The sequence below is a fragment of the Nothobranchius furzeri genome, chromosome 7, assembly GCF_043380555.1.
Source record: "Nothobranchius furzeri strain GRZ-AD chromosome 7, NfurGRZ-RIMD1, whole genome shotgun sequence".
NCBI classification, from domain to species: Eukaryota; Metazoa; Chordata; class Actinopteri; order Cyprinodontiformes; family Nothobranchiidae; genus Nothobranchius; species Nothobranchius furzeri.
This window is the reverse complement of record NC_091747.1, coordinates 63,383,930-63,405,231: the sequence shown is the minus strand read 5'-3', so window position 1 is coordinate 63,405,231 and position 21,302 is coordinate 63,383,930. Positions and strand designations below refer to the sequence as shown.

The following is a 21,302-nucleotide window of genomic DNA, read 5'->3' as shown; positions in this document are numbered from 1 at the left end:
TAGCCAGTTACCTAAAATAATCCAGATGGATCCTGACTGAGTTAAAAACAGGACATGTCCATTTAACACTAAATACAACGTTACAGCACCCCCTGGTGGCAGACACCAGCACTTAGATGCATCCTTATACACTCACCTAAAGGATCATTAGGATCACCGGCTCAACTTCTCCTTAATGCAATTATCTAATCAACCAATCACAGGGCAGTTGCTTCAATGCATTTAGGGGCGTGGTCCTGGTCAAGACCATCTCCTGAACTCCAAACTGAAGGTCAGAACGGGAAAGAAATGTGATTGAAGCTATTTTGAGCGTGGCGTGGTTGTTGGTGCCAGACGGGCCGGTCTGAGTATTCCAATATCTGCTCAGTTACTGGGATTTCCACCCACAACCATTTCTAGGGTTTACAAAGAATGGTGTGAAGAGGGAAAAACATCCAGTCTGTGGCAGTCCTGTGGGCCAAAATGCCTTGTTGATGCTAGAGGTCAGAGGAGAACGGGCCGACTGACTCAAGCGTATAGAAGAGCCTAACCCTCGTTACAACTGAGGAACGCAGCAAAGCATCTGTGACGCCACAACACGCACAACCTTGAGGCGGATGGGCTACAACCATACCATACCATATTTATTTATAAAGCACCATTTCAAAATAGCATGGCAGCTAACCAAAGTGCTGTACATAAAAAAGCCAAATGCTTGGTCAAGAAACACAATAAAACAGGCAAAATACATAAGAACAAAGCTTAAATAGTCGGAGATAAAAATTCCTACTAAAAACAATAAAATAGAAGAACACTATCAAAAAATAAAATAATGCGACGAATGATAAAAACATTTGAAATGGCACAAATAAAACCAAATGAGCTACCAGATGGTGCGAGGTGCCAAAAGTGAGCTACTGAATCATAAAAATGGAATTAAAAACTCAAATCCGGTGCTAGATTTTCATGAAGTGTCACGGAGGGAAGGCAATGCTAAAGAAGTGCGTTTTCAGCGCCGACTTGAAACTGCTAACAGAGGGAGCCAGACGCACACGGAGGGGCAGAGAGTTCCAGAGTGTTGGGGCTGCATAAGAGAAGGTACGCTCCCCCGTGACTTGTACCGAACCTTCAGAACAACAAGCAGCAGAAGATCTGCTGACCGAAGGGTACGGGTGGGAACATACAGGGTCAGCAGGACCATCAGATAGGATGGGGATGGGCAGTACAAAGCCTTGTAAACATATAACAGGACCTTGAAGTTAATCCTAAATTTGACTGGGAGCCAGTGCAAATCTGCGAGGATGGGAGTGATGCGCATGTGTCTGTCGGTGTTGGTTAAAAATCTGGCCGTGGCATTTTGAACCTTCTGCAGTTTGCTTAGGGCTGAAGCATTAATCCCAATCAGGACAGAATTTGCTTAATCCAGACGTGAAGTAATGAAAGCATGAATGACTGACTCAAGATCCGGACGTTTGAGGATTGACTTAAGACGAGTGAAGCGGCGGAGTTGGAAAAAGCAGGACTTGACAGTAGCGTTGACTTGTGAAGACATTGAAAGGTCAGAGTCCAGTTTCACACCTAGGCTAGTGGCACCTGATTTGAGATTGAGTGGGAGAATTGAGACATCTAAAGCACCATTCATGTTAGTGGGGCTAAAAAGAATGGCATCCAATTTGCTGTCATTTAACCGTAGGCAGTTTTGAAAAGCCAGGATCTGACCTGGGAGAGGCATTCTGACATTATAGAAAATGAGTGCTGTTGGTTGATTTGAAGGTAGATCTCGCAATCATCTGCATAAAAGTGGTAGTTAACCCCAAGACTTGCTAAAATCTTACCAAGTGGTAGTATGTAAATTGAAAAGAGGAGAGGACCCAGGATGGAGCCCTGTGGTACTCCCCATGGAAGTGGGACATTGGGAGAAGAGCAGTCTCCAACATGAACACTAAAACACCGACCATTAAGGTACGACTTAAACCATTCGAGGGCAGTACCGGTCACACCCACCCAAAATTCAAGTCTGTGAAGTAGGATGGTGAGGTCTGCAGTGTCGAATGCTGCGGTCAGGTCGAGTAAGAGTAACCGCACATGGGAGCCAGAGTCAGTCAGAATCAAGATGCCATTGAGTACCCTAATGTGTGCAGACTCTGTGCTGTAATTACGTCTAAAGCCTGATTGGAATGGGTCAAGAAGCCCATTGTCATCTAGGTGAGAAGTAAGCTGCGTGAGAGCCAGTTCCTCAACTACTTTTGAGACGAATGGAAGTTTTGAGATTGGGCGATAATTGGCACAGTCAGACTGGTCAAGGCCTGGTTTCTTCAATAGCGGCTGAACAACGGCATTTTTAAAAGCAGCTGGAAACACACCAGAGGAGAAGCTGGAATTGACAATATCCAAAACAGCAGGGGCCACCGCTGGAAGGACATCGCGCAGCAGTCTTGGAGGAAGGCTGTCCTCTGGAGAGCCTGAGGGCTTCATAGCCAAGATTAGGTCAACCAGGGAAGAGGGTATCACATGAGCAAAGCAAGAGAATGAGGGTGGACAGTGAGGTTCCAAACAGGTAACCCAGCCTGAGTAAGAGAAACCGGATTTCCTGGATTTTATGCAGGAAAAGTTTTGAAACTCGTTGCAAAGAGCCCCTGTAGAGGGAGAAGAGCTGGGAGACTCTCTAAGGGATAGTACAGAGGTGAGGACACTGTACAGTTTCTTCTGGTCGTTTTTATGCCTAGTGATTATATTTGCAAAATATCTGTTTCTAGCTGTGCGGACAGCTTCCTGATAGCGGGTCAAAGGATCCTCGAATAATTGGTTGACAGATGGTAGAGTCAGAATTTGGCGTAAACAGAATGAGAACATGGATCCATCGTGCCTTGTTCCCACTGTGCAGGCTGGTGGTGGTGGTGTCATGGTGTGGAGGATGGTTTCTTGGCACACTTTAGGCCCCTTAGTGCCAAATGGGCATGGTTTAAAAGCCACGGGCTACCTGAGCATTGTTTCTGACCATGTCCATCCCTTCATGACCACCATGTACCCATCCTCTGATGGCTACTTCCAGCAGGATAATGCACCATGGCATAAAGCGCCACCGTCACCAGATCTCAACCTGTTAAAGCATCTTTGGGATGTGGTGGAACGGGAGCTTCGTGCCCTGGATGTGCATCCCACACATCTCCATCATCTGCAAGATGCTTTCTTATCAATATGGCCGACATTCCTAAAGAACGCTTTCAGCACCTTGTTGTGTCAACGCCGCGTACAATTAAAGCAGCTCTGAAGGAGAAAAGGGGCCAAACACCGTATTAGGGTGGTGTTCCTGATAATCCTTTAGGCGAGTGTGTGTCCTGTTTAGGAGAAATCTTGTGATTCCCAAAAAGGAGAGAAACCACAACACATCCGAGTGCTGTTGTGGGAACGACCTGCAGCCGTCGGATAAAATAAATAAATAAAACAGAAACGTGAAAACCTCACAGCAGCAATGAAACGGAATTATTCATATTCATCATGAATCTGCTGGGGCGGAGCAACAGGTGCACCAGGTGAAGAAGCCCCGCCCCTTTTTGGGACACTATAGCTCAGGTAAACATCACAGTAGAAACGTCTTCCAGAGTTTTAATGGGTCACAGGAGGCTGGACTTTATGCCCGAGCAGGATGGTTACCATGGTGACTCTAATGAGCCACTGACAGTGGCTTTAACGTTTCTGCTTCTCTTTACTTCAGATCAAGGTGGAAGAGTAAGTAAGAGTCATGTGATCATCAGTCTCAGCCTCAGGAAATCTTGGATTAATCTGCCACACCTGAGTGATGACATGTATGATCATGACCTGGGGGAACACACACACACACACACACACACACACACACACACACCCTCTGTCTACAAACTGGAAGAGCGGCTCTGAACCGAGTCGTAGTTTAAAGCAACACTTTCGCTCTGAAAATTTCAGGACTGAACCTAAACATTTATTCCCACCTGAAGCAACCGAAGACCAAACCGGATTAAACTTCATCATCAGGTTCCATTCAGAAAGAATCTGATTTTCAACCTGAACATGAAATAAAACCAACAGTAATTCTCTGCATATAGACTCCATCTTTCCAGGTATTAGACAGAGCCGAACCTTTTAATCCTCATGTTAAACGACGACTCTGCGCTAATTAGGCTGAAGCTAAATGTGATTATTTAAGGAAAATAAACTTTTCTGCTGGTTTTCTGACTGAACAGAAACTACTATTAATAAAGTTTTTATGAAGTTGAACCATAACAAGTCTTTAATTAGACAGATCCTTGATGAGCAGCTAGGTGTGTAACAGAACACAGGTGTGTCATGTATGATCCGCTAAAACTTATCCCCGATTCCTGTTCACCCTTCATCTCCTCTCAGAGTCCACTAATCAGAGCCTTCTGACCCGCCGAGGCATGTAACCAGTTAAACCAGCAGCACAACAGCTCCCATTAACTGGAACACGTCTGGAATGCAGCTCAGAAACACTCCGATCATTATGTCATACATTTTAGTGTACAGCGCCTTGTTTGGTTGTAATGCCTTGTTGAATGCGCTTTATAAATAAAATTGGATTGGATGTCACACAGATGGGACTCTTATTTTGAAAGGCAAATCAATGCATGCCAGTTTGAGAATTTGAACACAGTTTGAAAATTAGTTTGATCAGTTTGACTCAGTTAAAATAAAATCATGTCATTTTCTGAGTTTCAGTAAATTAAATTGAATTAAATTCAAAGAAAATGATTTTAATTCAATAAAATAAAACTGTTTATAACAAATAGAACTTTGCCAAAATTTGGTGTCGGTATCGGTCCGCAGAACCAGAATCTGTGCATTTCTAGTCTCCCTAGTTTATCTGGTTAGCAGGTTTCTAAATGATTTACAGCCAAAGTTAGTCGTTTTTTAAATGTTTGAAATATTTAAAAATAAGTTTGTAATTTTTCTAAAATAAAAACGAAGTCTGGAAATTTGAGGCTGGAGTTTTAAAATAAAAATAAATCTGTGGCAGGAAGTGATTTTGTGTTTGGTGTTGATGGTTCTAGGTGAACGAGAATACGAAACGTTTAACAGGCGGTAAAATAAAGATCTGATTTAAATGTGACGCCTTCATCAGTCGGACATTTGGCTCGGACACAAGCTGTGGCCCGTTTGTGAGACACGTCGCCGTTTCTGCGCTTCGGTCAAACAAAACCACCTAACATCAGCTGGAGGCCATCTTTAATGTTCAGAGATTTCATTTAAAACACGCACACACACACACACACCCATACGCTCATGCACGCGCGCACACACACACATGCCCATACGCGCATGCACACACACACACACACACACACACACACACACACACACACACACACACACACACACACACAGAACATATTTAAGTACAGACATCATTGGTGTCAACAAAATAAAAGCCTAGGTTTGTTCTCATTTTTGTAACTTTGTGAGAAAAATAAAAGTTTTACTGATTTATTTGAAGCAAACATTTTAGAAAAAGTTTAATAATCCAGGCGTTTGCAGACTTTAGGACTAAACCGTTTCACTTTAGAGGATAATTATAGTTTATGCACCAAATTTAACCATGAAGTTGAAATAGTAAAAAAAAGTCCCACATTCAGATTTCTGCAGATGCAAACAGGAAATAACCTCAGCTAATGAAGCCACAGCAGCTGAGTGCTAACTGATTTTATCATCATTTAAATATTTTTATTTTAATGTAAAACCAGAGTTTAGCAGCTGGAACCTTCAGTTTCCTCCTGCTGCTGCTAAAACCTGCTGCTGGGTTTCAGTTCACTACAAACATGAATATGGATAATCGTCAGCAGGTTTAAAAGTCCCTCCGTGAGTAAATAAGCTCCGTGTGAGCCGTCTGTTGTTGAAACACGAAGGAAAACGTCGGTTTGATGAGGTTTTAGAAGCTTAAATACGTCTACTTCTGCCTCGTCTCTTCCCTTTATACAACAAGATCATTTTAGGTAGCACCAGAGCAGAAATGTTAAAGCTGCTGCCAGTGGTTCAATAGCATCACTATGGCAACCACCAGTGGCTGTTAGGGGTTCTACTGCAGTGAGACATATGATGACATCATCACAGAGACAGAACAACATTCAGTCATGGAAAGTCCAGCTTCCTGTGTCCCGGTTGGACTCTGGATCAGGTTTCTACAGTCGAGTTTACCTGAGGGGGCGGGGCTTATTGTTAGAGGCTCCTCCTGCAGCTTGTTGCAGATATTGGGTACATCTCCCAAAGCTGCAGGATGTGAAACTGAACAAACGGTCTCCAGGATCATTCCTGTTATTTCCTAATTGGAGCAGAACGTTCTCCAGAGTGGGTGAGGTTCCTGCCTGCAGGCTGCTCCGTCTCCAGAGCCTCGTGGATCCTGACATTTAGCTGCTGCTGGTATTGATTAAAGGCTGGAATCGCCCATCAGGATGTGTGTGTGTGTGTGTGTGTGTGGCACAAACACACACACACACCCTCAAAGTAAATGAAGCACTCCCATCCTGTGGGCCGTGTTTACAGGCCTGGCTGAGTACCGTTAGCCCGTTGCCACTGAGGTGCAGATCTCCTGATCTGAGACTCTGTTCAGCCTCCCAGCAGCACGGCGTTCCGGTAATCTCCTAAAGTGGTTCTGGATCATGGATGTCCAGACTGTCAGGCTGTTGTAGAACTATGATCAGGGTGACTAGAAGCAACGACAGGACAAAACTAAAAGTTTCGAAACTAAAGAACCTCCAGATGATCCAGAAGTTATCGCGGTGTTTCCCGACTGAGCCGACTCCAGAAATCAGACCAAATTATGGTTCTGAGGGGGGGCCAGGGGCGGAGCCAGAGGGGGTTCAAAGAGGGCCAGATGGGCCCCTGATAAGCTCGAGGGCAGGAGCAAAACCAAGAACCATGACTGAACTTCAGGAGCTTCACCGCTGCTGACATGTTTAGGCTGCTTGAATATTCCTGCCGAGTTCCAGGTTTCCACAACAACCGTTTCCTTCATGTAAACGTGGGATTGCACAACCCACCGGGCTTTCATCCGATTTAGTCTTTGTTCTGCATATTTTCATCTTCTTTACGTCTGGCTGGCTCATCCCTTGAGTTAGAGGCAGAGGCTTAAAACACCCTGATCAAATCTCCTTTCACAGATTTAAGAAAAGAAGAAGAAAAGATTTTCTCTGACTTCCTGGTTGAGTCAGAAACATTTCAACAGCAGTTTCACAACAAATGAACGGAACCAGAACCAGAACACGGAGCCTGCGCGTGATTTACTGCTGGAGGTGAATCATCACCAGGAGTGATTTCAGAGGAGAAGGCGCTGGTTCTGGTTCTGACCCGAGCTGAGCTGGCTCTGGGTCAGCCTGTGTGGGGAGCTGGTTCTGGTTCTGACCCGAGCTGGTCGGAGGGAAGTTCACCGCGGACGGAGAGGAGAGCAGAGAAAAGGGGAACAATCATACAGGTCTGACCCGTTCCCATCCCGCCCACGAACAGCTCCAGAACCCGCCTCCCCCCGGGAGACGGTTCCAACAACCAGACTGATTAAACCCTGAGACCGAACCAGAACCAGAACCGGAACCCTGCAGCAGGATTCCTTCACACAGCAAATAAATATTAAATAAACCCGAACCAGCCAATCATTAAACAGCTCAACTCCAGCTAACTTCCCCAACACGATAAAACAAACACATGAAGCGGACCGAACCGGACCGGACCATCGAACCGGACCGGGACTCACCTCCTCCTGATGTGAAGCGACAGCAGCTGCACCTCTGGTCGGGAGACCCAAACCCACCTGATTGATGTCAAACAGCTGTAAAAAACCTGGGCACTACATCCGGTTGGCTCACCTTCAAAATAAAAGCCTATATCTGGGAGGAGAAAGGACCGCGAGAAAAAGTTTATAATGATTCAAGACTCCTGTTTAAAAACAGAAAAGGGTTAGCTCACAAAAACATAAAATACACACATGTGACTTCACTCACACTAGAGGCTCATTAGGGTCACCATGGTAACCATCAGTGACTCGTCAGCGGCGTGTGTTTAATGGAGCAGATGTGAGGGGTTACAAAGACCAACACTTCCTCCTTGTGAGATAACATTTAGAGCTAAATGTCTGTTATTATATTAAACTCTTGTGACGTCTGGCAGAGAGTCCGAGCGAGAGAGGATGCTGAATTTACCTCTTGTTATGGTTAAAGCAGCAGGGCGTGGCCTCCTCCCTTTTCTGTTCCAGGATGAGGCTCCTGCTCAGCACTGGAGCGTCTCTGCAGACAAATGAAGAGTAATCAGAATACTTCTGTTCTGGAGGTCTGGTGGCTACAAACCAGCTGCTGAATGCACTGAAGTCAAAGAAAATGAAATGGCATAACAACGTTCTGAGTTGTTTTGTAATTAGATGATTTTAACAGAAAGGTCAGCAGAATAAAAGAAAGTGTCAGACCACTCTTTAGGATAAAAATTAGGTGCAATAAAATAAAATTAGAAATCATTTTTTGAAAATGAAATACAGGCCATAATTATATTTTAAAGGTAATTATCTGTTCAATTCGGAAATGGAAACATTTAGACATTTTTAGTTGTTTTTAAAAACAAACATGCTTAAAACCTAACTGTGAGGCTTTTGTTTTGAAGGTTGAGTCACTTCCTGTGTAGAAACACTAGTCTGCTGTGTGATTTCCTGTGAGTAACCCAGAAAATCACACAGCAGCCTGTTTATTCTGACATAATTCACTTACATCTTTAAAATGTGAGAATTGTTGAGTAACAGTTAAACCAGACCCTGTTGCTGCTCCTGGTCCCTTCACTGCAGCTTCTCCTGCTGCACCTCCTGCTGCAAAGGGGACCAACAGGAGCTGCAGCTTCTCCTGCTGCACCTCCTGCTGCAAAGGGGACCAACAGGAGCTGCAGCTTCTCCTGCTGCACCTCCTGCTGCAAAGGGGACCAACAGGAGCTGCAGCTTCTCCTGCTGCACCTCCTGCTCCTGCTGCAAAGGGGAGCAACAGGAGCTGCAGCTTCTCCTGCTGCACCTCCTGCTCCTGCCGCAGTAAGGGGCCAGGAGCAACAGTAGGAGCTGCAGCTTCTCCTGCTGCACCTCCTGCTCCTGCTGCAAAGGGGAGCAACAGGAGCTGCAGCTTCTCCTGCCGTTCCTCCTGCTCCTGCAGCAGTAAGGGGCCAGGAGCAACAGTAGGAGCTGCAGCTTCTCCTGCTGTTCCTCCTGCTGCAAAGGGGAGCAACAGTAGGAGCTGCAGCTTCTCCTGCTGCACCTCCTGCTCCTGCTGCAAAGGGGAGCAACAGTAGGAGCTGCAGCTTCTCCTGCTGCACCTCCTGCTCCTGCCGCAGTAAGGGGCCAGGAGCAACAGTAGGAGCTGCAGCTTCTCCTGCTGTTCCTCCTGCTGCAAAGGGGAGCAACAGTAGGAGCTGCAGCTTCTCCTGCTGCACCTCCTGCTCCTGCCGCAGTAAGGGGCCAGGAGCAACAGTAGGAGCTGCAGCTTCTCCTGCTGTTCCTCCTGCTCCTGCAGCCACAGTGAGACAAAATAAAACATCTGCATGGAAATGAGCTGGAGTCTCTGACTGATAATTAAAATAATCACGTACTGAAGCTCCTGAGGTCTCACAAACGACAAGAACATAACGACGCTCAAGTTGATGCTTCGTCTTCTGCAGTTGGTAATAAATCTGTCCACAACCCCTGTTCCTGTGGCAGAGGAAGAGGATGCCTACAGAACCACCTCTGTATCTTGTGTCTGTCTCAGATGAGACGTGACAGCTCCACCAGAGCCAATCCTCCGGTGGGCGGGTGAACAGACTAAAGCAGAAACATCAGAACCAGAACCAGCAGCTCATCCAGCTTACATCTAAAATCCTGTTTTCCACACCAGCTGTTGGTGTGTCAGTTTGACTCAAGCTCATCCCGTGAGTTGGGAGGTCAAAGGTCATCAAACAAAAACCCACAAAACATTCCTGCTCAATAACTGAAAATGTGAGAGACATAAATAAAGTGAACTGAATATGAAGATGTTTGAATATGGAGTTAATCATTATTGAATTATTTTATGTGTTTCTTAATAATAATAATAATATTGCTTTTAGGGAAAGAGGCACCGCTGGTTCCCTACTGTTATTATAACCTTTATTTTCACAAAATTTTCAAAATATGCAACAAAAAATATTGTCTTTTACATTTTATTGACATGATAGTGAAAAGGTAAATATCAACATAGGGGGTAAAAGACATTATTTTCAAATGTTAATGTCACACATGGAGTAGAATTAATTTTTACCTCAATAAAGTGCTGGTTTTTATTTATAAAAAAAACTATGTATTTTTTAATCAAATGTATTTAATATATTTTATATTTACCATCTTCTGCAGGGGTGGTGAGATCTCTTAGGCTGTAAAAGGGAACAACAGATGTGGGGCTGATCATCTTTTCACTCATTCCTTCACAATATTTTAGTTCAGTCTGCATTGATGCAGACAATAAAGGTGTGTGTGTGTGTGTGTGTGTGTGTGTGTGTGTGTGTGTTACATTTTGAAGCACAGAAACCTTTGGAATGCACATAACTGATTTAGCATCAATATTTGACTTGAAATATGTATTATTTTGTAAGTTTAGGTCTCATCCACAGTGAATTAGAATAGTTTGTCATTACTGTGGTAATTATAGTCAGTTGTTCAATTCAATTCAATTCAAAAATACTTTATTAATCCCAGAGGGAAATTGATTGCTGTAGTAATTCAGAATAATAATAATAATCAAGTCATCAAAGAGTTGTTGTATATTACAATGGCTGTTGGCAGGAAGGATCTCCAGTAGCGGTCAGTGTTGCAGCCAAACCGAAGAAGCCTCTGACTGAAGACACTCTTCCGTTGTCGGACAGTCTTGTGAAGAGAATGCTCAGGGTTGTCCATCATTTTCTTGATTCTCTGGAGAATCCTTCTTTGCATTATCTCCTCCAGCGGTTCCGAAACTTCCGTAACTCTGGCTGAGTCCTTGAAAGGGCTTGGAGTTCCTCCATCTTGTTGGCCAGTGATCTCCCATTGCCCATTACGATCGATGGAAGAGATGGTTTGAATTTCCTCTTTCTCTGTCTCCGTTTTGCTCCCGCTCTGCACCCACGCTTCTTGCGTTTTAGCTCATGTGGGACTTGTGGCTTCAGTTGAGGTATTATTTCAGCCTTTCCAATGTTAATCAGCTGCTCCCGATTGTAAACCAGCTTGTTGCCATGGTTACGCATCATAACAAATGCTCAAAAAGTGAAAAAAGCTAAAATATAGCAGTAAAAATCCTCCAAGCTTCACAGCACCAGAAACAGATAAGTTAAATGTCAAAAAAATTGTTTTTCTTGACAAACTAGAAGAAAAAATGCCCAAGAAAAGGCAAAACGTACATATAGGGTTAGGGTTGATTTTGTTAGACATCAAAGAAGCAACAGAAAGATCGTCCCTGTCTTTGTGGCGTTTGTTGTCGACACACGACGGTTATTATTTTAACCCGCCATTATCTTTGGTCAATGCGGCACATCTCGCGATATCTTCAAGGTCACGTGGATAAAGATTTGGGATCACCGATATTAGAAGGTACTTTCTGCTTTTATTTTATATACTTTGGTTTAAAATAACGAAGTTACGCAATGAAATCAGTGCGACCGACCACACATTTGCACAGAAGGTCGCTGAAATCCGCGTTTCTGCAGATTTAGGGGCCGCTTATGTCGACCCCGCCTGGAGAAACTGTCGAACCTTCGAAATAAGAGCTCCGTGGTTTCCGCGCGTGCCGTTGCTACAAAAACAGTTAGCTTCACCGGGACGCATCAGCTCCTCTGGTAACCCCGGAGTTATTTCAAACACATCTGATGTGGGTTATATGTGATGGGGAAACCATATTAACTACGGCTAACCAGTAGCCAGCTGTTAGAGGTCACTCTAACTAATTTACGGTGTAGCTGCTAGCGTTAGCATGAACCGTCGGCCTGTTCAGGAAGCAGGCGCGAGCTTTTATTTTCCAAAATGACTTCTTGGTGTCAGCAGTGAGGCTGCAGATCCCTGCTCCCCATCAGGATGTTTTCCTGATGTTTCTGCTCTGTTTAAAGATGATTTCCGTCTTCAGCAGGGAAATCTACAAGTTAAAGAGGAGGGGAAACTAACTGGTTACCAAACTGCGCTCAACACCACTGAGTACGTTTGTGTTTTGATTTAGTTTAACTGATTTCATGTTCTGTATGCTCACATGAACTTTAAAGCAGACACACTGGTTCAGAATGCAATTATATAAAATACTTACAGGTAATTAAAAGTATCACAAAATAAAACAAATAACAAACAGATCACGTGTTGAACATAATCCAGTTATTCTGCACAGTGGTGATAATTTACCCAACATTTTGAGCCCTTTCTTAAGATTTTATACAACTGTTTAGTCACGAAGCGTGTCTGTTCTTAACTCCAGTGTTAGTGCTTTACTAGTGACCCTGATGAGACAACAGCACCATAAAAGGCTGGAGTTTCTTCATCTTTTTGGAAACAATTTCTCCAGATTATCAACCCGTAGTGAAACATCTGATTTAAACCAGATTGGATAAATTAAACATTTGAATAAAACCAGACAGGTTTTCTAGGTTTTGATGTGTCCCTAAACCATCCTCTCCTTTGTGTTCGTACAGCTGCGATGGCTCACCTCGCCAACCATGGCAGGCTGCTCCTGCAGCGCCTCCATCAGCAGCGAGAGATGGACTTCCTGTGTGACATCACCATCATGGTAAAAGACGTGGAGTTCCGAGCTCACCGCAACATCCTTGCTGCCTTCAGCAACTTTTTTTCTGGCCAGGCTGAGAAAGGCGAAGAAGTCACAATTTTAGACCCTGAGAAGGTCAGCAGGTACTCTCTGGAGAAGCTCCTGGAGTTCGTCTACACCGGCCAGATGAATCTCAGCAGGTGAGACGGCATGTTTTTGTCTCAAAGCTGCTGCTTCTCAGAAATGCAGACATTTGTTTGTGTTTTCAGCACCAGGCAGGCCGCCGTGCGTCGGGCTGCTGTGTTCCTGGGAATGTCCGAGGCCATCAAGTACCTGGAGGAGGTCCTTCACTGGTCCGAGCTAGGTGAGTCCCAGTCAGAGCTGGACAAGGAGGCTGGAGCGTCGCCCCCGAGCCCCAGCAGCCCCAGCTCTCCCCTCCCTCTGTCTATCGCCTCTGGCATTGGGGAGTGGCACAGCGAGGAGCAGGAAGGGAAGGACCAGGACTACGAGCCCGGAGAGGAAGACTTTGACTTTGAAGAGAGGAGTGATGAAGAGATCACGCCCGCAGCGCAGAAGGGTGTCGGCCATCGAGGGACAGGCAGGAAGAGGGGCCGCAGGCCGAAGAGCTTCAGCGAAGAGCAGGTTGAGCAGAGCGGCTCGTCCGACATGCCCAAAATTCAGAGCTACAGGGGGAGGGGCAGACCCAGAGGGAGGGGCCGAGGACGAGGAAGAGGAGCGTCCACCATGTCTGCATCTGATGATCTGTTCGAGGTGGATTCTGACACAAGCCTGAAGGACTTTGGAGACACTTCTGCAGACTGGAGCCCCTCCCAGGACGACGAGTCTCCTACCAAGAAGCCTCGGCTGAGCTTCGGAGACGGGAGGAGGGGGCGGGGTAGGGGGAGAGGACGGGGGAGAGGCAGGGGCCGCCCCAGGAGGAGGATAAAGGAGGAGGAGGAAGAAGAAGAAGTTGGGATCTTGGGAGCTGAGGATGACGAGGAGGAGGAGGAGCAGGGGGAGGTCCAGGAAGGGGAGATGGGGGAGACGCTGTCCTGCTGTGAGTGCAACAAACTCTTCAAAGACGTGAGCAGCCTGCGGCGCCACGAGAAGATCCACAAGGGCCTGAAACCGTTCTCCTGCATCTTCTGCTCCAAGACCTTCAGACAGGCCACGCAGCTGAAGACGCACCTGAGGATCCACACAGGTGAGGGGGGGGGCCGACGCATCCACACAGGTGAGGGGGGGGGGCGGCACATCCACACAGGTGAGGGGGGGGGGGCGGCACATCCACACAGGTGAGGGGGGGGGGGCGGCGCATCCACACAGGTGAGGGGGGGCGATGGCTATACATCCACACAGGTGAGGGGGGGAAGGGGGGGCTGACACATCCACACAGGTGAGGGGGGGGGGGGGCTATACATCCACACAGGTGAGGGGGGGGGGGGCTATACATCCACACAGGTGGGGGGGGTCACCTACGCATCCACACAGGTGGGGGGGGGGGGCGACGCATCCACACAGGTGAGGGGGGGGCCGACGCATCCACACAGGTGAGGGGGGGGGGCGACGCATCCACACAGGTGAGGGGGGGGGGCGACGCATCCACACAGGTGAGGGGGGGGGGGCGACGCATCCACACAGGTGAGGGGGGGGCCGACGCATCCACACAGGTGAGGGGGGGGGGCAGCGCATCCACACAGGTGAGGGGGGGCGATGGCTATACATCCACACAGGTGAGGGGGGGGGGCGCATCCACACAGGTGAGGGGGGGGGCTGCGGCTATACATCCACACAGGTGAGGGGGGGGCTGCGGCTATACATCCACACAGGTGAGGGGGGGGGGGGGCTATACATCCACACAGGTGGGGGGGGTCACCTACGCATCCACACAGGTGGGGGGGGGGCTATACATCCACACAGGTGAGGGGGGGGGCGACGCATCCACACAGGTGTGGGGGGGCGGCGGCTATACATCCACACAGGTGAGGGGGGGGGGGGGGCTGCGGCTATACATCCACACAGGTGAGGGGGGGGGGGGGGCTGCGGCTATACATCCACACAGGTGAGGGGGGGAAGGGGGGGCTGACACATCCACACAGGTGAGGGGGGGGGGCTATACATCCACACAGGTGGGGGGGGGGGGGGGGGCACCTACGCATCCACACAGGTGAGGGGGGGGGGGGCTATACATCCACACAGGTCGGGGGGGGGCACCTACGCATCCACACAGGTCGGGGGGGGGGTTCGGGACATCATTAGTGAACGAGTCCAGTTTCTCTGTTCCTCATTTCTAAATTAATTAGTTCCTATAAATTCAGTCACATGACCTGATGGTGTGTGTGTGTGTGTGTGTGTGTGTGTGTGTGTGTGTGTGTGTGTGTGTGTGTGTGTGTGTGTGTGTGTGTGTGTGTGTGTGTGTGTGTGAGAGAGAGATTTGTTACTGATCTCTCACCACTACTGCTTCAGTGGAATGGTGGATCGTCCTCATCGAGCTTCTCCTTCTCTGGTTTTTAACCATTTGTGGCGAGGCGTTGGCTACTACAGCTCACACAGGTGTGTGTGTGTCCCCCCCTCCCCAGGTGAGAAGCCCTTCAGCTGCAGCAGCTGTGACAAGTGTTTTGCTCAGAAGTGTCAGCTGGTGGCTCACCGCCGGATGCACCACGGCGAGGAGAAGCCGTACACCTGCGAGCGCTGCGGCTTCAAGTTCGCCACGTCTTCCAACTACAAAATACACATCAGGTACGCAGAGCAGCGCCCCCTGCTGCTGGGCTCAGGGTTCGTTTAGACCAGGAGAAAAATAAACCGCACAGTTATTTGTTTGTTCTTTTAGTATTCATGCAGAATTTATTGTCTTTTATGCTGAAGAAATAAATAATTCAGAGACGATTTAAATGACGAAGTCGACAAAATCACTTCAGTGGGTTGAAGCTAAACCTTTTGCTGTTGGTTAAATCTGAAACCCGTTTGGGGAGAAAGACAAAAACCAGGTGATCCCAGGTGATTTTATTGTTCTTTGATTCGTGGCCGTCAGGATCCAGAAAGACTACAAACATGAACAAATGTTGGTGCTGTTTGTTGGTTCAGACTCCACAGCGGGGAGAAACCGTACGTCTGCGACATCTGCGGTCAGGCCTTCGCTCAGTCCAGCACGCTGACCTACCACAAGCGCCGGCACACCGGCGAGAAGCCGTACCAGTGCGATCTGTGTGGGATGTCGTTCTCCGTCTCCTCCTCCCTCATCGCCCACGCCAGGAAACACACAGGTGGAGCTCACCTCCGTCTCCTGGGATCACCGCGGACCCGGCCGCGGCTCTAACACGCTTAACGGCGGCTTTGTTTTCCAGGAGAGACTCCGTACAGATGCTCTCAATCCAAGTGTGACGCCAAGTTTGTGACGTCGTCAGAGCTGAAGAAGCACATGAGGCGACTCCATCCAGGTTGGTGTATCTGTCTGGTGGCCGAGTCCGGCTCAGCTCAGATGTTTTATTTGGTGTTTCTGCTCTGCTGAGTTAAAGATGTCTGACAGGAAATGCGAAGAATCCGTTTTTTCTTCAGCAGCAGCGATTTTAAGGCAGCTTTAGGCGTGAAACCAGAATAAACACAAACGATCTTTTCCTGGAAGGAGCGGCTGGAACAGCCGACCCGTCCTAACAGGAAGCTGGATGAACTGTTTGATTCAGAGTGTTGGTGCGTGGCGTTTATGGGATGTTTGTGTTTCTGCTCAGATGGGAACTCTGGAGTTCAGTGTCTGCTGTGTGGGAACCGCTTCGCCAGCGTGAAGAACATGATCAAACACCAGGAGAAGGCTCACGCCGATGAAGTTCGACAGCACAAGGAGCGGGCGCGAGCCGGTCAGCTGATCGTCCCCAACACCAGCCGTTCACATTTTATTAATGACGTCCTAGATTTAGCTAGAGACGCAGGTGCTGTTCTGCTGCGTCTAACTACACCTCCCATAATGCAGCGGGGCAAAACCGGCTTGGGTTTGAACTTTACAGATCTGATCATAAAAACTTGTCTTGGAGCGTTCTAGAAGAGACCGACGTAAAGATGTGCTTCTGACTAAACACCTTTCATTTCCTTCCTAATCTAATCTAATCCAGTCCAAAGATAACTAGTTGTTAATTTCTGAGGGATGAAACAGATAATCTGGTGTTTTTAAACCGTTAAACATTAATGTTGTGGTGCTAACTTTCCTCCTGCCCCGTCCCCTGAGGGATTGTGGGTAATTCCTGAATAACACTGGTTTCTCTCTGCAGTTGTACTTCTGGCCTCCAGCCACCCGATGGCGTTTGTTCAGAGTAAACTCTCCCAGGAGAACAAGTCTCTGGACTCCATCTCCGAGGCCGAGCCACCCAACCCGGAACCTTCCACCCCCGCACCCAAAGCCGCCGCGCCATCCACCACCCCCTCAGATGCCGCCGCCGTCTCTTCCAAATCCACCACCGCCGCCTCCCTCATCCAGGACTTCAAGGCGGAGCCTGCCCACGACCCGCTGGCCTCCACTGAGCCAGTGACCTTTGAACCCGACCAGGAGCAGACCATCAACTCGGACACGCTGCACGCCCTGGTGGAGCAGTTGAGGCCCGCGGCGTCGCCTGCCGCCAGCCTGGAGCAGATTGTCATCATCAGGACGGTGGACACTGCTGAGAACACGCCCCCTCAGCAGTGAGCGGGGTCAGGGGTCACCCAGAAAGGAGGGGCTCCTCCATTCCAAACTTGTGTTTGGAATAAAAACAAAAGTTGGCTTTAATCCGGAAGCGGGGCTGGAATTCTCTTTGTTCTTCCGTCTCGACCGGAACAGTTTGGGTTTTAGACGTGACCAAAAGTAAAAGTCACAACATCACCGTATCACACACACACACACACACACACACACACACACAGGTTTCTGCCTCCTCTTTATTTAGTTTTTCAGATGCAAACATTTAGTTTTAATGTTTGAGCTCCAAAATAAACGTATTCAAATATCTTGAAGCTTTATTTTTGTCACGGATTCAGACAAATCTTTATGAATGGACTTTTGTTCACCAGGATTAAAGTGAAATAGGATTAACATCTTTTTTAACGCTGGAATTATTAAACATTTTAGTTCACCTGCTGCTGAGCAGGACGCTTTAGATTATGAGTTTTTGACAAATTAAAACTCAGAAACTTCTGATAAAAGCAGAATTTTTCTTTTATTTTGTTATTTTTACTTTCAGGATTTATGAATAAAACCTTTTGATGATAAGATTTGATTTAAAATCCCCAAAGAGACGAGTTTCCTAATCTAAATGCTAAATGGTAAATGGCCTGTATTTGATATAGCGCCTTCTAGAGTCCTGGAACCCCCCAAGGCGCTTTACAGCACAATCAATCATTCACCCATTCACACACACATTCAAACACTGGTGGGGATGAGCTACGATGTAGCCACAGCTGCCCTGGGGCGCACTGACAGAGGCGAGGCTGCCGAGCACTGGCGCCACCGGTCCCTCCGACCACCACCAGCAGGCAATGTGGGTTAAGTGTCTTGCCCAAGGACACAACGACAGCGACAGACTGAGCGGGTCTCGAACCTGCGACCTTCCGATTGCGAGGCCTTAACTCCTGTGCCACCGTCGCCCCATCTAAACGTGTAAATAATCCGAGAGACTTCAGATGTTTCCAGATTATTAATCCTGAATTTAAACTAATCAGCTGCAGAAACTAACGTGACATCCTGGTTATTTAATCTGATGCACCACTCTGGCTTAAGTATTAAAACTCCTCATGGGTGCATTTATTCGTGTTTCTGATATTAATCTGAATAAAACGTTATTTTTAAACACGTCTGATTTATGCAGTTTAAGAATAAATTAAATCTTGTTTCAGGAACAGAGTCTTTAGTTTTTCTAATCTTTATGTGTTTTAATAGTTGAAACTTTTCCTCTAGTGAGTTTTTATTGTTTACTTTTAGTGAAAGTGTCACGTTGAGTCTGTTAATCTGTCGATGCTTTAGCAGTTTTTATTATTTAGAAGGTTAAATGAAGCATTCCTGTTGTTTTTATGAACTTCCATCTCTTGTACAGTTGTGAGAATTATATCTGAACAGGTTGCTGTATAAAAACATTCAGACAAAATAAAGCAAAAAGGGACAAAAATCTGTGTTTTTTGGTCTTTACAACATTTTCATCAGTATTTTATCTGTTTACAGGTGCTGGCCAGTAAATTAGAATATCATCAAAAGGTTGAAAATATTTCAGCAATTCCATTCAAAACGTGAAACATGTACATTATATTCATGCAATGCACACAGACCAATGTATTTCCAATGTTCATTACATTTAAATTTGATATTCATAAGTGACAACTACTGAAAACTCCAAATTTGGTATCTCAAAAAATTTGAATATTCTGAAAAGGCTGAATATAGAAGACACCTGCTGCCCCTCTAATCAGCTGATTTACTCAAAACACCTGCAAAGGCCTTTAAAAGGTCCCTCAGTCTTGTTTTGAAGGCACCACAATCATGGGGAAGACTTCTGACTTAACAGCTGTCCAAAAGACAATCATTGACACCTTGCACAAGGAGGGCAAGACACAAAAGGTGATTGCTAAAGAAGCTGGCTGTTCGCAGAGCTCTGTGTCCAAGCACATTAACAGACAGGCGAAGGGACGGAAAAAATGTGGTAGAAAAAAGTGTACAAGCTCTAGGGATAACCGCACCCTGCAGAGAATTGTGACGACAAACCCATTCAAAAATGTGGGGGAGATCCACAAAGAGTGGACTGCAGCTGGAGTCAGCGCTTCAAGAACCACCACGAGGAGACTCATGAAAGACATGGGATTCAGGTGTCGCATTCCGTGTGTCAAGCCACTCTTGAACATGAAACAGCGCAAGAAGCGTCTCGCCTGGGCCAAGGACAAAAAGGACTGGACTGATGCTGAGTGGTCCAAAGTTATGTTTTCTGATGAAAGCAAGTTCTGCATTTCCTTTGGAAATCAAGGACCCAGAGTCTGGAGGAAGAGCGGAGAAGCACAGAATCCACGTTGCATGAGGTCCAGTGTAAAGTTTCCACCGTCAGTGATGGTGTGGGGTGCCATGTCATCTGCCGGTGTTGGCCCACTCTGTTTCCTGAGGTCCAGGGTCAATGCAGCCGTCTACCAGGAAGTTTTAGAGCACTTCATGCTTCCTGCTGCTGACCAACTTTATGGGGATGCAGACTTCACCTTTCAACAGGACTTGGCACCTGCACACAGTGCCAAAACCACCAGCACCTGGTTCAAGGACCATGGTATCCCTGTCCTTGATTGGCCAGCAAACTCGCCTGACCTTAACCCCATAGAAAATCTATGGGGTATTGTGAAGCGGAGGATGCAATACGCTAGACCCAACAATGCAGAGGAGCTGAAGACGACTATCAGAGCAACCTGGGCTCTCATAACACCTGAGCAGTGCCACAGACTGATCGAGTCCATGCCACGCCGCATTACTGCAGTTATTGAGGCAAAAGGAGCCCCGACTAAGTATTGAGTGCTATACATGCACATTCTTTTCATGTTCATTCTTTTCAGTTGGCCAACATTAGAGAAACAAACATTTTTTCATTGGCCTTTAGAATATTCTAATTTTCTGAGATACCAGATTTGATGTTTTCATTGGTTGTCACCTATAAATATCAAAATTAAACGTAATAAACATCGGAAATACATTGGTCTGTGTGCATTGCATGAATATAATGTACAAGTTTCACGTTTTGAATGGAATTACTGAAATATTTTCAACCTTTTGATGATATTCTAATTTACTGGCCAGCACCTGTATATTAGTGTTTAATATAAAATTCCAAAATAAAACTTGAGATTTCCACCATTTAATGTGTCTATGAAAGTTTATTCTGTTATATTTTAGGATAATAAACCCAGATTTTATAAATGCTGAAAAACGAGTGACCTAGAGTGTAAAAGGCTGAATAAATGAATGTAAAAAATGTGCCTGATATTATAATGAAGGGCTTTTCTTGTTGCAGAATTATTGGCTTGGTTTCTAAAACAAACCCAGACGGGATCTCTGGTCATGACTGGACCGGCTGATGCTTTAAAACTAAATGTCAGGTTCCTCTGGTTCTTTTCTGTTATCTAGTTATTTTCCAAAGCTTCAGGTTTGACCCTGAAAGTTAAAACGTGATGGTGTTCTCCCTCCCACCTATTAAAACAAGATTACACAGGAACAACTATCAAAGCACAAACGCAAAAGAATAAATGTAAACACTGAAAGGAAATTTGCATCAAAGACATTTGTCCATTTTTGCATGGAAGGCCTGTCAAGAATTTACTGGTTAATGGGTTTACCATAACCCATTTACCACATGGAGTTATCAGATCTTCACTAACAGCTTCTCCATCACAGGACATGGCTTAGAAACATATCTGTCACGATCTGCCCCTGCCCGCCTGACTGTGTTCCTTTCCTGCCATGATTACCCTTATTGTTCTCACCTGTCCCTCGTTTACCTGCCCATGTTTCCCTAATTAGCCCTCTGTATTTATACCACCTGTTTTGCCCCTGTCCTTTCATTGTTCCTGTTCCTGTTCCTGTTCATCCCATCCCATCCCATCCTGCCA

The 21,302-nt window shown here is 46.5% G+C and overlaps 2 protein-coding genes across 7 annotated transcripts in view; one reads left to right on the top strand and one right to left on the bottom strand.

Moving 5' to 3' along the window:
- The window catches only part of pld1b (phospholipase D1b), a 47,285-nt gene extending 39,054 nt beyond the window's left edge, over positions 1-8,231 (bottom strand). For 2 of the 3 annotated variants that reach the window (XM_015955582.3, XM_054750975.2), the window contains exon 1: positions 7,715-7,809. The gene's annotated coding sequence lies outside the window, so the exon portion shown is untranslated. Of the gene's footprint in view, positions 1-7,714; positions 7,810-8,159 lie in introns of those variants that run through there. The other variant, XM_015955584.3, reaches the window with a different exon arrangement.
- A 3,161-nt stretch (positions 8,232-11,392) lies between these two features.
- Positions 11,393-17,685, top strand: mynn (myoneurin). Of its 4 annotated transcripts, none has more exons than XM_015955580.3 (9): positions 11,393-11,560; positions 12,643-12,737; positions 12,807-12,913; positions 12,983-13,917; positions 15,293-15,452; positions 15,798-15,976; positions 16,058-16,150; positions 16,439-16,564; positions 16,973-17,685. In XM_015955580.3, the coding sequence occupies exons 1-9, from the start codon at positions 11,494-11,496 to the stop codon at positions 17,383-17,385; spliced, it is 2,175 nt and encodes a 724-aa protein (XP_015811066.1). In that variant the 5' UTR covers positions 11,393-11,493; the 3' UTR covers positions 17,386-17,685. The 4 variants fall into 4 exon arrangements, with proteins under 4 accessions (XP_015811066.1, XP_015811065.1, XP_015811067.1 ...); XM_015955581.3 differs by adding an exon at positions 12,090-12,157 and having other exon boundaries at positions 11,511-11,560; positions 12,643-12,913; XM_015955579.3 differs by having other exon boundaries at positions 11,396-11,560; positions 12,643-12,913.
- Positions 17,686-21,302: the final 3,617 nt, after the last annotated feature.

Bases quoted from the DNA above. Each gene is read 5' to 3' on its own strand.
- mynn (XM_015955579.3), top strand. From the start codon at position 11,494: ATGCGGCACATCTCGCGATATCTTCAAGGTCACGTGGATAAAGATTTG. The intron at 11,561-12,642 runs GTACTTTCTGCT...GTGTTCGTACAG, and splicing joins GGGATCACCGATATTAGAAG to CTGCGATGGCTCACCTCGCC. The intron at 16,151-16,438 runs GTTGGTGTATCT...GTTTCTGCTCAG, and splicing joins CATGAGGCGACTCCATCCAG to ATGGGAACTCTGGAGTTCAG.